The 15373-nt window shown below is 43.2% G+C and overlaps 1 protein-coding gene across 1 annotated transcript in view; it reads left to right on the forward strand.

Annotated features, from left to right (window-relative positions):
- The window catches only part of LOC138643403 (oxysterol-binding protein-related protein 1-like), a 161525-nt gene that overhangs the window by 65182 nt on the left and 80970 nt on the right, over window positions 1–15373 (forward strand). The window contains exons 7-10 of the mRNA XM_069732318.1: window positions 1388–1532; window positions 4697–4764; window positions 4853–4897; window positions 7352–7425. Of these exons, the coding sequence (XP_069588419.1) occupies window positions 1388–1532; window positions 4697–4764; window positions 4853–4897; window positions 7352–7425 (332 nt within the window). The remainder of the gene's footprint in view (window positions 1–1387; window positions 1533–4696; window positions 4765–4852; window positions 4898–7351; window positions 7426–15373) is intronic.

Consider the following 15373-nt stretch of genomic DNA (forward strand, 5'->3'; position numbering starts at 1 on the left):
GAGGCTGCAGTGACTTCCGCAGCCCCTGTCCCCTCCGTGAGATAAAGCATCATTTTTGAATCTTTGCTGCCTCTGCTCTCTCCCCCCGGGCACAGTTCAGTCTCTGCGCTCTCTCTCTCCCCGGGCGCAGTTCAGTCTCTGCGCTCTCTCCCCCCGGGCACAGTTCAGTCTTTGCGCTGCCACACCCCCCCACCCCCTCCCGGGCACAGTACAGTCCCTGCACTGTCTCCCCCCCCATCCCGGGCACAGTTCAGTCTCTGCACTGTCCCCCCCCCTCCCCCCTCCCGGGCACAGTTCGGTCTCTGCGCTCTCTCCCCCCGGGCACAGTTCAGTCTTTGCGCTGCCACACACCCCCCCACCTTCCCCCCCCGGGCACAGTTCAGTCTCTGCACTGTCTCCCCCCCCCCCCCCCCTCCCGGGTACAGTTCAGTCTCTACGCTGTCTCCCCCCTAGTCTCCTCCACGTTGGGCATAGTGACACCGCTCTGCTGCCGGCTTATTACTGTTCATAAGGGAACAAGAACAGATGCTGTGCACAGGGGAGACAGCGTAGATTTGGAGTAGGGACAACGCTGTGCTGTGCACACTGTCCATATTAGTAGTTCCCTTTGCACCACTCCACAGGCTCTGTGCTTCCTTGGGACAACTTCCTACCGAGTTACCAGCAAATTCGGAGACCAATAATTTCTAGGGCACCAGAGAGATGATTCTGTTCCTTCATTCTTCCAAAATGCAACATTAAAGGATCATGTCATCAGCAAGCGGCATTTTTCAACCATAAAACAAAAAATGGCAGTGGTGTGCATAGAGGGGACGCAGTAGGGACAGCACTGTGGCCAGGGAAGATGTTTCAGGGGCTGTGCCAGTATCACTGACTTTTTGTTTAAGGGAGGAGGCTGCGGCAATCACTGCAGTCTCTGCCCCCTGATGACGCTTCATGCACTGATACTGAAACAAATCTTCATCTGACCGGAAATAGAAAAAAAATACAATGGCAGTTAGTGTAGGTAGAGAATAATAGGGAATTTTTAAAGCAAGAATATTAGAAAATAGCTTAGATTATGGGACTAAATAGATAAGGAGTTAAAAGCAATATTACTTTGCCTTCAAACCTTTGAGTCAGTGTTCAATATATGAAACTTTTGATACTACTTGACTTAATTTTTGGTGGCATTAATTTAATTTATTTGTTGGCCCCAATAGTGTTAAATACAGTATTGTATGTATTTTGGACTCCAACTGCCTATTTGAAGGTTACGACTCCATCAGTAGTCTTGATACAGTTTTGTAGATGGACTGACCCATGACCAAGGTCTACTAGGGACCTGAGCTTGGTTGACTATAGATGAATGTGTATGCGTCTGAAATGTGGTTGCTTCTTTCTCTAGCTAACCAGAGCTAAGCCACCTAACATTAACTGCACCGACCAGATGGGTAACACGCCTCTGCACTGTGCTGCATATAGAGGGATGAAGCAGTGTGTCGCCAGACTTCTAAAAAGTGGCGCAGATGTAAACATCAAGAATATAAATGGTAAGTCTTGTAGAACTGGCAGAAGTCCATATGTTGGAGTGCTACTTCTTGATGAGGTTTACGCTTTTATAATTAATTTGGTCTTTTATGATTGTCATTGAGGCACATATCCTGAAGAGAGAACTGTGTGCAACATTCGGAGATGTATGTAATCATTTCATTCTTGTAAGCACCTATATTGTAATTCTTTTGAAGGAGTATTAAAGTTGTTGTCGCACTAAAATAAACGGTCTCCATATGGCATACATTGGTTTGAGAAAAACCCCAAAGAGGAGAGTAACTGCAAAAACACAGTTCACGCTATGGTGGATCCAACCTACCCATGTTTTACGGGGTTTGACATCCTTTTGAGGGAAAATGGTTTATCGCTATTGACTTTATGAAAAGGGGCTGTTTTTCTGCGAGAACACCTTTTAATCCTTGTGCGACAATTAACAATGTGAAAGTTCTGTCATGTTGATTATAATCACTGGCAAAAAGCCGAGCTTCTGCTGTAACCGCCAAAGCCTGTGCCATCACCATACCTAGTTGGTTAATCCCCTCTAAACTGCAATTGTGGCAGTAAAAAGGTTATTTAAAACGAAGGGGGATCGCCCTCTTTTTAACGTAATTACATGGGCCCCACAGTGTGCCTAGACGACAGTTCTCCTCTACATGTATGGCATTGCTGAAGCATGACGTGCCCACTTAATAATTACATTTTTGGGGTTTATGTCTCTAGAATTACTGGTTGGGCACAAGGTTTGGGCACTAAGCTTGCATATTTGTAACTCTCACTCTGCAACACAAACTTGTGCTTATTTTAGGAAATAGCTGTGGTGTCAAAATAGTCATGAGAACTGTAAGTGAATTCCACGAGCGATGTTATGTTTACTATGGGGTCACATTGGGGGATGTTTCCGTTCTTTCACAAAGGGGCTTTACAAATGGTGCCCATAATTCCAGGCAAATCTGCGCTGCCTTTGTCCCCAAACTGCATTCTACTACCACGTATAGGGTATTTGCAAGTAACTTTCTAACTTTAGCTTCCATATTCATCTATTACACCTCATGAAATCGAAAAATCTGTGTTGAAAACATTAGTGGTAAAAAGGTAATTTAATTTTTTTTTTTCACTGGCCAGCTGCCTAAAATTCTATGAAACACCGGTGGTGTTGGCATATTCTCTCTACACTGTAGTTTGTAACTGGGGTCTCTTTGGGGGGAGGGGGGTTGTGCTGCAATAGCACCTCAGGGGGTTCTACTAATGTGACATGGCACCCAGAAACCATTCCAGCAAAAGTGCACTAAAAAATGGCACTCTGTCTCTTGTAAGTTTTGCAGTGCGCCCAAACAATACTTTTTGGCCACATTTTGGGAATTTGTGAGATTAAGAGAAAATGTAACAAATTCCAAGGTCCAGTTTGTCCTGTTACGCCCTGTAAAATGAAAAATTTGGGGCTAAATATTAGTAGAAAAAACAAAATTTTAAAACTTGTACACTGTTAGAAATTTCCACGAATCACTTTTGATTTCATAATGTCCACTACTTGATTAGATGAATTCCTTGACGGTTGTAGTTTCCAAAAATTGGGTCACTTCTGAAAGTTTCTGCTGTTTTGCCACCTCTGGGACTCTGCAAATGTGATGTGGTGTCTGCAATCTATTTAATCCAAAATTGTGCTCCAGAAGTCAAATGGCTTTATAACCCTGCCGTGTACCACTCTCTTACTTTGATCACGGCTTTAAACCCCCTTGTCATTTTCTCAAACATCAGGTAATCACCTGAAATGTCTTCCAATGAGCCTGTATGCCTCAAGAGTTCTTTTTTTTTTTAATATCCCCAGCCTTCAGAAGAACCACTCAGCTAAATAAAGAGCATTAACAGTCCATTACTTTGTCATAAAGGTCAGTCAGTCTAGAAAATTGCTAGAACCTTGAAGGATTCTCGAACAACAGTCATGAAAATAATCAGTCATAATCAATAATAAAACTGGCTTTCATGAGGTGTGCTCCACAAAAGAAAGACCAAGAGTTACCTCAGCTGCAGAGGATATGTTTTGCGTTACCAACTTCAGAACCTGCAAATTGTTAGAGCAGCAGATAATCTCTCTTGGGGATAATTCACATACATCAAGTAACAAACATCTAAACTCTCCAGAGGAGACTGCAACAAGCAGCTCTTTATGGTTGAACATCTGCAACGAAGCCACTACATAGGACCGCAAACAAGGAGTGGTGACTTGTTTTGGCCAAGCAACACAAGGACTGACTGGACATTAGATAATTGGAAATCTGTGCTGTTTGAGTCGACGTGAGGTTTTTAGTGCCAATCGCCATGTTTAAGATGCAGAAAAGGTGAGTGGATGGTTTCTACATTCATGTTGCCCACTGTGAAGTATGGAGTGGCAGGTGTGATGGTGTGGGGGTGCTTTGCTGGTGACGCTATTGGTGATTTATTTCAAATTCAAGGCGCACTTGCCTAGTATGTCTACCACAGCATTCTGCAATGACTTGCCATCCCATTTGGTTTTCACTTAGTGGGATTATTATTTGTGTTACAACTGAGCAATGGCCCAAAGCACAATTCCAGGATATGTAGGGGGGCTATGTGACCAAGAAGGAAAGGGATGGAGTTCTGCATCAGATGTCATGTCCTTCACAATCGCCCAGCCTCAACCCAATTGACTGTTTGGCAGAGCGAAGGCAAAGCAACCAACAAAAGCTCTGTATCTTTGGAAACGCCTTCAAGATTTTTAGTCACCTGGAATGGCTTTCCCACTGATAATGTTGTTTGAGATGATGCCAAAGGGGTGTAAAGCTGTCATCAGAGTCAAGGAATGAGGAATCTAAGGTTTGACACGCAGTCTGGGGTGTTACAGTTTTTTGTGTACCCCTTGTCCCTTTGCTGCCTTCAGTCTGAATCTAAATCTATTTATTTTTTTCCAATAAGAACAAGGAAAACCATTGCATGAAGATATGTCTAAACGTTTGACTGGTACTGTATGTTGAGATAAATAGCTTATGTATAGAGTAAATGTAGTGTAAAATTAGTTCTGAACAGACCCGAAATCTTCCTTGGTCTATATCTCAGATGCAGTTCCTTACTGGAATTGATTTGTGTTTCTTTTTCTTTTTGTTATCGATTGAACTCTTTACTCGTATATAATTTTTTCTTTTTTTAGACCAAAGACCAATAGATCTTGCCCAACGTATAGAAATCAAGCAAGTACTGCAAAGCAAAACTGGAAAGGTAAAAACTTTTGTCATAATGACCTACCTAACACTGTGAGCAAATGCTATGCACACATTTAATCTATTTATTTTTTTTTTACTTACAGTTTTTAATTAAAAATCTTCAGAGATTTGAAGGCCCATTATGCAAGGTGTGTCTTCTATAGATCTATTAACCATCTGTATAAAATCTTGGGGAAATGATATCAGCATTTTTGGAAACCAAGCCTGTTGAGTGTTGAGCTCTGCGCAGAGCTGGAGAATGTGATTGTGCTATGGAGGCAATTGGATATATTACAGCACATGCTAAACCTTGGTGCATAGTGAGAAATATGTATATACAGCAGTACGTAGCATAGAATAATCAGCTGTAGAATACACAGATGTGTCAATAAATGGTATTGCATCTCAGATATTCAAATGGAATCTGTCTGCACATTGCAGAGTGCTCTTCCAGCTGTATCTTTATACATAGTATTGTGTTCACTAAGAAGCTTTATATTATTTTGGCACAATTTGAAACAAGAGCTTGTAAAAGCAAGAACTACAACACTTTTTTTTTTTTTTAATAAAATGAACTGCAGAAAATGCTTTTTGTTCCCCAAAATACACACACCTTGATAAGTATGTATGTGGATAATATGGTGGGAGGATGATACAGTTATATGAAAAAGTTTGTGCACCCCTATTAATCTTAAGCTTAATGTTTTTTAAAAAATTGTTTTTTTTTGCAACAGTTATTTCAGTTTCATATATCTAAGAACTGTTGGACACAGTAATGTTTCTACCTTGAAATGAGGTTTATTGTACTAACAGAAAATGTGCAATCTACATTCAAACAAAATTTGACAGGTGCATAAGTATGGGCACCCCACCAGAAAAAGTGTCATTAATATTTAGTAGAGCCTCCTTTTGCAATAATAACAGTCTCTAGTCGCTTCCTGTAGCTTTTAATGAGTTCCTGGATCCTGGATGAAGGTATTTTTGACCATTCCTCTTTACAAAACAATTCCAGTTCAGTTAAGTTTGATGGTCGCCGAGCATGGACAAGCCCTCTTCAAATGATCCCACAGATGTTCAATGATATTCAGGACTGGGATGGCCATTCCAGAACAGTGTAATTGTTCCTCTGCATGAATGCTTGAGTAGATTTGGAGCGGTGTTTTGGATCATTGTCTTGCTGAAAGATCCATCCCCTGCGTAACTTCAACTTTGTCACTGATTCATGAACATTATTGTCAAGAATCTGCTGATACTGAGAGGAATCCATGCGTCCCTCAACTTTAACAAGATTCCCGGTGCCGACATTGGCCACACAGCCCCAATGCATGATGGAACCTCCACCAAATTTTACTGTGGGTAGCAAGTGTTTTTCTTGGAATGCTGTGTTTTTTGGCCGCCATGCATAACACCTTTTTGTATGACCAAACAACTCAATCTTGGTTTCATCAGTCCACAGGACCTTCTTCCAAAAAGAAATTGGCTTCTCCAAATGTGCTTTTGCATACCTCAGCCGACTGTTTGTGGCGTGCTTGCAGAAACGGCTTATTTCGCATCACTCTCCCATACAGCTTCTCCTTGTGCAAAGTGGGTTGTATAGTTGACCGATGCACAGTGACACCATCTGCAGCAAGTTGATGCTGCAGCTCTCTGGAGGTGCTCTGAGGATTGTCCTTGACTGATCTCACCATTCTTCTTCTCTGCCATTCTGATGTTTTTCTTGGCCTGCCACTTCTGGCCTTAACAAGAACTGTACCTGTGTCCTTCCATTTCATTACTATGTTCCTCACAGTGGAAATTGACAGGTTAAGTCTCTGAGACAGCTTTTTGTATCCTTCCCCTGAACAACTATGTTGAGTAATCTTTGTTTTCAGGTCATTAGACAGTTGTTTTGAGGAGCACATGATGCCACTCTTCAGAGCAGATTCAAACAGGAGAAAAACTTGCAAGTGGCCACTTTAAGTAGCTTTTCTCATGATTGCATACACCTGGCTATGAAGTTCAAAGCTCAATGAGGTTAGAAAACCAAAAAAGTGCTTTAGTAAGTCACTAAAAAGTAGGTAGGAGTATTTCAAACAAGAAAATAAAGGTGCCCATACTTATGCACCTGTCACATTTTGTTTGAATGCAGATTGCACATTTTCTGTTAGTACAATAAGCCTCATTTCAAGGCAGAAACATTACTGTGTCCCACAGTTATTAGATGTATGAAACTGAAATAGCTGTTGCAAAAAAAACATTTTTAGAAAACATTAAGCTTAAGATTATTAGGGGTGCCCAAGCTTTTTCATATAACTGTATCTATATTATTATATAAGCGGGACAGGGTGGTGTCAGTTACATTGCATTTTCTTTTATAGTGTTACACGGAAGGAACAGTCAAAATGACCCATGCTGTTATATGAAATGGCTTTTTAGCTGAATCTTGAATACATGCTTCACGCACCATGTGCTACGTGGGACTGCAGGCTAACGCTGGTCACTGCTGGGCTATGGGCTTCTTCCCATGGCTTAAATTAGCCAGTTAGTCGTTTTTTGTATATCATGATAATGGTCCTGGCTTTTGTACCACTTGGATTACAGAATAAACAACCTTTACCTTTCAGAGTTCACGATTCTTTGGGTGGAAGCTGCTTTGGGTGGTTCTGGAGCATGGCGTTATGTCTTGGTTTCAGAAACAGTGAGTAGTTTGTTATATAACTTTGGTGTGCAAAATAACGAAAGGGAAAAAATCAATTGTACAAGTGACTACAAAAAATGTTGTAATGTATGATCAGAGAATTATCTATTCTGTTTCTCTTTCCAATAGTGACCCACTTCGTCCCTCCTTACATCCTTGAAACCTCCTAATTATCTCTGGAAAAAACAATGGCTAATATACTGTACATCTTGTTCAAGGCAAGATAGACTGCTAGCACAGTAAGGTGTAGGGGTACTCAACATATTCAAGTCTGTGTGTAAGAGGGAGAGTGAGGGGCAGAGAAACAGATTATGCAGATTGTTGCTAGTTTATCCCCAAGCTGGATTCACAGCCGCACTAGTCAGTACTGCTGTTCAATTTCCTCTGTGGCTCTGCTGTTTGTGTTCTACAAAAGGGAAAAAGAGCAGGCATCACTTTTTTTTGTGTGCTTAGTGATGGGAAGACTTCATAGCAGCTAGTCTCCACAAGCTAGCTCAGTCAATTGCAAATTAGAGTTGAAGTCTGAAGAAGAGAAAGTTGGTGAAAAATGTAGGATACAAGCCATATAATGACCAGAAATAGCAGCATTCCTCATACATGCTCACACTTATATCAGCTTACTTGTAGAACTAACGTGAAAACATCTTTCTCCTTTTAAGCAGGGGTGCACAACCTTTTCTGGTCCGAGATCCATATTGTTCTGATCAATCTCAAAGACCTCAAAACTTATAGGGGCTTTACCATCTTAGACATTTCCAGTATATTAATATTATTATATGCCATAAGCTCCTGATAGTAGTCCAGAAAATGTATTGTGCAACCATGAGAATAATAGGTAGACACTTTTTACCCACCATTGGTGCTTAGGAGAGGGGAAGACCATGAGTGGATATAGCTCTCCCCATTGTTCATTTTAGGACTCATTCACACGAGCGTATGAAATGGTCGAGTGCTATCCAATGTTCTATTCACAGTAAGATCACACTCTGACAGAGTTTGAGCCAAGGGTCATTAGCATAATCTGCCTAATTGTCTCTCATGAGAACATATAACTGTCTGACTGCAGCCTAAATGTCATAAACTTCAATACAGAAAGCTGCTAGCAAAGATGGCCTCCTGTAATGGGGTTCTAGGGACCCCATTCTCCTAACATGTATGGAGGACACAGAGAGGTGTGTGCCCACTTCTTCTGCAGCTTCTCTTTTTAGTTCCCATGATGCACTGCTGGCATTTACACTGCTGTTCTGTATAGGAAACAGTAAGGTAAGTGGAATATGGTGACCAGAAAAATGTCCACATGGACAAAATAACATTTATCATCTTGACCTCCCACCCCCCGACCTAAAATATATTATATCGCTCCGGATTCTTGAGTACAGTGTGACCACAGCTGTAACGGCACGTGCCCAATTTTCTGCAAATACAGCCTTACCCATTCACGCTGAAGCCAATTTCCATTTTTCCATCTCCATTTTTTCCTCATCTTCTACCAGAGCCATAACTTTTGTTTCTCTTTCCCCCATGACCGCACCATGGAGAGAGGGGATCCGTCCCACAGGGACAGGAAACCTACAGATAAAAAGGCGGTACCTCTCTCCCGTATCAGTTGGTTTCCTGTTCCTGATGGAGGAACGACCTACAGTCAACGTGGAAACATACCTGTAGAACATCGTGGGATGCCGGGGGCTGACAAGTCTGATCCAGGCAGTGGGGGTTCCCTGCCTCTGATGGGGTGGGTTTATTCCCCGATGCGCCACCGCTGGGGTCAGCGGACCTTGAGGGTGTGTGGGAAGAGGCAGTGAAGAAAGAATCAGTCTGCCTCTCCTGAGATAATCACAGGCCGGCAGGCCGGGCAGCTAGGTGACAGCAGTCGCCTTAGGTGAACACCGCCAGGCCATCCATGACAAAGGGCCGTGGGTTCTCCAGAGATGCTGGCTTCGGGGTGACAGCGGTCATCTCATTTGGAACGCCGCTGGACCGTCCAGGGCAGAAAGGTAACGGCGGTCACCTTACTGCAATTCCGCCGGCTCTTCAGGAAGGAATGGCCGGCGGCAGGACACATGGAGGGATCTGTACACATGCGAACCGGGCCCCTATGACGAGAGCAACCGCAAAGCACTACAGGGAAATCTGTAGTGCGCATGCGCGGAGGCAATCCCATGGTTAGCGCGGTCTATCACTGAGAGATACCAGCGATCACAACACGCTGCGTCGCCGGAATTAAGGGGAGGCCTTGAGGAAGATTTAAATGCAGAAAACTCACAAGAAACGGTGCTCAGAGGCTGTGAGTGACCAGGAGCAGCCGGAGGAGCAGGTCCTGCAAGAGCAGTCCCCTCATCATGGGCAGCAAAAGCAGAGGCAGCAGTAACAGCACCAGCAACGACAGCAGCAGCAGGGAGAGGCTTCTTCCAAGCAACGCGGCTGCGGCAGTCATTCGGGGTCTCGGCACAGCAGAGGCTCAAGCAGAACGGCCGGGCCAAAAGTGGATCCATCTGTGGAAATCGTCCCTGGGACAAAGCCGGTATCTCTCTTTCTACTGGAGGGTAAGTGAACTTCGTGAAAGTCCACCCTTTAACTAGGGTCTGTTTCTCTCATAGGGGAAGAAATGTGTAGCAAAGTCCAAACCTAGGACATGTGCGATCTGCACAGAAGAGCTACCCACTGCGTGGGGAAAGAGGCTCTGTGCTACCTGCATAGAGCAAACAATTTGTGAAGTGTCCCCGAAGTTTGCATCAGACCTGAGAACGCTAATTAAAAATCAGGTAGACAATGCCCCCAAAGGCCTTAAAGGCTCAAAGAAAAAAAATGTAGGTCCAGGCACAGGTCCCCTGAATCAAGTGTTAGTGAGGCGGGGAGTGACTTGTCCGGCTCAAGTGATTAGTCATCTTCCCCTTCTTCCTCATCCTCAGAAGGGGGTCGCAGATGCTTCCCGATTGAAGAGACAGACGCTCTTGTGAAAGCGGTCAGAACAACCATGGGGCTGGTAGACTCACAAAATCAGTCCAGGACTTAACGTTTAGTGGACTAGAAGAAAAAAAAAAACTGAGGGCATTTCCAGTAAATGAAAAAATCCAGTCCTTAATCGAGAGAGTGGAAGAGACCAGAAAAAAGGGTCTTCTAACCCCTTTGATGACCCTGTATGCTCCTTTTGGGGGAAATCGCCAAAGGTGGATGTGGCGATGGCAAAAGCCTCCAAAAAAGACATGGGGACATTAAAAGACCCCATGGATAAAAAGGCAGACCTTTTTCTAAAGGGCTCCTGGGAGGCAGCTGGGGGGGTTGAAACCAGCCATAGCCGCCACACGCACTGCCAGAGCCTTAATGATATGGCTAGACCACTTGTACTCACAATTGAAAGAGAAAGTCCCCGGAGAAACAATTCTAGATTCAGTCTGAGAGGAGCAGCAGCATTTCTAGCAGACGCATCAGCAGACTCTATCATGTTAGCGGCCAGGTCCGCTTCCATTTTGAATGCTGCGAGGCCTCTGGCTCAAGTGCTGGCCGGGGGATCTGCCAACAAAATTGAAATTCTGCTCCATTCCTTGCGAGGGCGAGTTCCTGTTTGGACCAAATGATATTTGCACTAAACGATGTTCTGGGCAAGGCAGGAGATAAGAAAAAATATTTTCCTGGGTACTCCAGCCAGTCTTACAGAAGGCCCTTTCGGAACAGAAGGTTAATGGGAAGAAAACCCACAAAAGGCCACAAGGATGGATGGGAGGATAAAAGAAATAGAGGCAAGGGGTTCATGTTCAACAAACCCTCCGATAACAAAAAACAACCCCAATGATGGTGTTCCCCAGGTCGGAGGGAGGTTGGCCTACTTTCTCCCGGCCTGGGAAAAAAATATCCAGAAGTACATGGATACTGGACATTAAAAAAAAAAAAAGAAATGGAGGCCTAAAACTAAAATTTAATTCCCTCCCAAACTCCTTTCTTCATAGTCACTCCTCAAAGGGCAGCAGAAGACTAACAACTATCCCTTCAGAAAGAAATTCTAGGTCTGATAGAGAAGGACGTACTACAAGAAGTCACCTACCAAGAAAGAGGCAAAGGATTTTGCTCTCCTCTTTTTCTGCGGAAGAAACCAGACGGGACGTACAGGACAATTGTAAATTTAAAAAAATTGAACAGGTTTCTGGAAACCCAATATTTCAAAATGGAAACAATAAAATCATCTGTGAGAATACTTTTCCTGTCCTGCTTCATGACTGTATTAGACTTGAGAGACGCATACTACCATGTACCCATCCACAAGGACCATCGAAAATTTCTCACTGAGTGTAAAAATTTAGGGGTAATTAAAACATTACCAGTTCAGGGCACTCCCTTTCGGCCTGGCCATTGCCCCAAAGGTATTCACCAAAATAATGGCAGAAGTTATGGCCCACAAAATATTCTGGACGACCTCCTGGTAATAAGTGTTTCCGCTCATCACTGCAAACAGCTAGACAAAGTTATGAGGTCTCTGACGAGTTTGGGATGGCTTTTGAATTTATCCAAATTCAGAATCATACGGAGTCGGTTGCAAGAGTGCTTGGGAATAATTCTAGACTCGAACAAACAATGTCATATCCCACAGGGAAAAATTCAAAACGTGAAACAGCTGGTATCAAATATGAGAAACTCCCCTGTCACCACCTTGCAGAAGGCAATGTCACTGCTGTGATTGATGACAGCCTGTATTCCGGCGGTCCAGTGGGCCCAAAGCCATACCAGAGAGCTACAGTGGGAAATATTAGCAGCAGAAGCATCCCTAGGAGGAGATTTAGAAGGGCGGTTAAACATCTCATCAGAAACAGCACGCTCTCTAGCATGGTGGGCGGATTCAAACAATTTAGCCAGGTATGTTCCCTAGGTATGGCCAATATCCCAAACCCTATACATGGACGCAAGCCCCTGGGGTGGGGTGTGCAACTAGGAGATCAAATAATCCAAGGTCCTTGGTCAAAGGAACAAAAGTTAGCTTCTTCAAACATGAAGGAACTGTTAGCGGTAAAACTTGCTCTTTCGCCTTCTAGGCTCCCTTCAATCCACCATGTATAGGTGTTCTCGAACAACCGAGTGGTGGTAGCATATCTGAACCACTAGGGAGGCACCAGGTCCCTGTCCCTGATGGACGTAACAAAATCCATCCTTCATCTAGCAGAGGTCAGCTTAGGATCGTTGTCAGCACTCCACATAAGGCACAGAAAATCGGACGGCAGATTTCCTAAGTCGGACACGAATGAGACAAGGGGAGTGGGAACTGAATCAGTATTCAATCAGATCGTAGAACTTTGGGGTTGGCCAGAAATAGACTTGTTCGAATTACCATCTAGCTTATGCCTTCCTGCCAATAGCCCTGATTGAAGCCTGGCCACAGGCATGGTTTCAAAGGAATTCCGTAATCTGTCACAGGCGTCCCCTGACACCCGGCTGTCATTACAACACATCGGTGACCTGCAATCTCATCACTGGTGTGCTGATGGGCGAAGAAAATGATGTGCACTTCGGTGTGTGTTAAATGCTACTGTATTGACAGCGGCATCTAACAGATTAACAATAGCGAGCTGAGCACTGCTCCACCCGCGATTGTTAGCAGCAGGCCCTGGCTGGAATACACCGCCATCACCTGGCGGGTATGGGGCGGGCTCGCTGCGGAATCATATTCTTCTTTTCTATTGCTTATTTTCCAACTCCAAGCTGTATAAACTTGAATGATTCTGGGATCTGATGTTTATTTGTGTAATATGGGAGGGTGTAGCCGAAGGATATCAACACCTTTTATCAAGATGTGCAGAATTAATAGGCAGCTTATTTTCCTGAGGAAAAATGGGCCTAAAAAGAGATTTAACTGACTGAGAAGTAGAAAAAAATATTTCAAGAGTGCTGCATCGTTCTTTAAGACTTTTACGATATTGGGGCATGCTCACAGAACCATCTAAAGATTTGTTGCAAGTAGTCAACAGGGTCGCAATAAACTGTGGTGAGAAAAAAAGCTGCGCATTAACTGCCAAAAATTTGAGAGGAATCAAATGTGAAACAACCGGTGTAATCCATTATCCTCTAGTGTTGTCATATTAAAGAGCTGCAGTCTCCCTGGAGGCCCAGAAGTGCAAGGTGTTCAGTGATCAGAGACATGATCAGGGTAAGGAAGGCTGAAACCCATCCACCACAGATCAAGATGCAGAAGAGAAACAAACTGGGCAAAGAAATATCTGAAGACAGATTATTCCAAGGCTGTATAGTCAGTAAGCCAAACCTCCCTCTCAGAAGCTTCAATTTCCATGGACTCTGACTCCAGACTCCCTATTACATGGATCATGTTTAAGTGATAAATTTATTGTATGGTAACATCAGGATTTTCATCACCATTATGATACAATAATCAAGTTATGTATTTTCCTTAATCCTGTTCTCCTATAAATTCTAGCAGTTCTGAGATGAGTGCAGTGCTGCAGGCGTTCCTTCCCAGTGCCTTTTACCTCTGATCTGTAGAGGAGGAGCTTCACTACTGAGCTTGTACATAAAGTGCAGCACAGATTCATCTCAACTAAAAGCCAAGATCCTTAGATCAGGAATAGAATAGACATTTATAGGACATTTCATAACTGATCCAAATTTTTTTTTTTATCCACACCAAAATTGACACCAACCCCACAGCACTGGATTTTTCAAAGATTTTATGGACTTATGAGATGAGTGACTCTTGACGGACCAGATGGATGGCCCCGTGGCTGGATCAGTAACGGCAGACTTCCACTTCGACTCATGCTAGCAAGGTAGAGGTGGTGTATTAGTATGGGCTAGTATTATCAAAGATGAGCTAGTCGGACCCTTTGGATTCTAGATGGACTCTAAATCAACTCTTAAACGTAATGACAGTTTTTAAGACTTTCTTCAAGCAGTAGTACAGGAAAAAGTCTGCATCTTTAAAGAAAATCCTGATTTTTACGCAGGTCAATTATCCATCACACACATCAAAGTACTCCTCTGCTTGGCTTGCCAGTAAAGACCTTCAAGATAAAAGAATAATTACATGGCCCCTTCCTAAACCTAATTGAGAACTTGTGTGCCCTTCTTAAACCAGAGATTTACAGTCACCTCTCTGAACAGTGTCTGGGAGGCTGTGGTTGGTGCTGTCCAAAAAGATCAACAGTAAGGAATTGATGGGCTCCATGGATTGAAGGCTTATAACTAGAGATAAGTGAATTTGATTGGGTCCTTCTTTATTCAGTAAGCTATAGCAATTACCGAATAAGCTGCAGAGGGAACCCGGATACCTGGATCACTCCGGCTGATCAGCTGTTCGGTTCTGCAGCTGCATGTGTCACGGCTGTGTGACCGTCACGACAAATGCACGGAGAGCCCAACAAACAGGCTCTCCATACATGTGTTGTGACTGTCTCACAGCTGCAACGCATGCAGCTGCAGAACCGAACAGCTGATCAGCCGGAGTGATCCAGGTATCCGGGTTCCCTCTGCAGCTTATTCGGAAAGCGCTATAGCTTGCCGAATAAGGAGGGACCCGATCACATTCACTTCTCTACTTAAAACTGTTATTGAAAAGAATGGTGGTTATATTGGTCACCTATTATTATTATTATTATTATTATTATTATTATTATTATTATTATTTTTTGTTTGTTTGTTTGTCTTGTTTGTTCTAAATGTCAGAAATGTTTGTTTTTTACATTTTGAGGAGTTTGGTGTTTTCACTTTAACAAATGAAAATAAATGAGATGGGAACATTTACATTTTTCATTTAGTTGCGTAATAATTCTACACACGCAGATTGTTCTAAGACAGACATCCGCACTTTTGCTTTCTTATATATTCAGGTTTATTATCCTTTTGGATTGACCAGCAGCACTGTTATTGTTCAATAATAAGATTAATCATCAAAAATACAAATTACCTGATTAAACCTGTAAATGATAGTGAAAAATCCAAAAGGCCTGATAAT

The sequence above is a fragment of the Ranitomeya imitator genome, chromosome 6 (assembly GCF_032444005.1).
Source record: "Ranitomeya imitator isolate aRanImi1 chromosome 6, aRanImi1.pri, whole genome shotgun sequence".
Classification (NCBI taxonomy): Eukaryota; Metazoa; Chordata; class Amphibia; order Anura; family Dendrobatidae; genus Ranitomeya; species Ranitomeya imitator.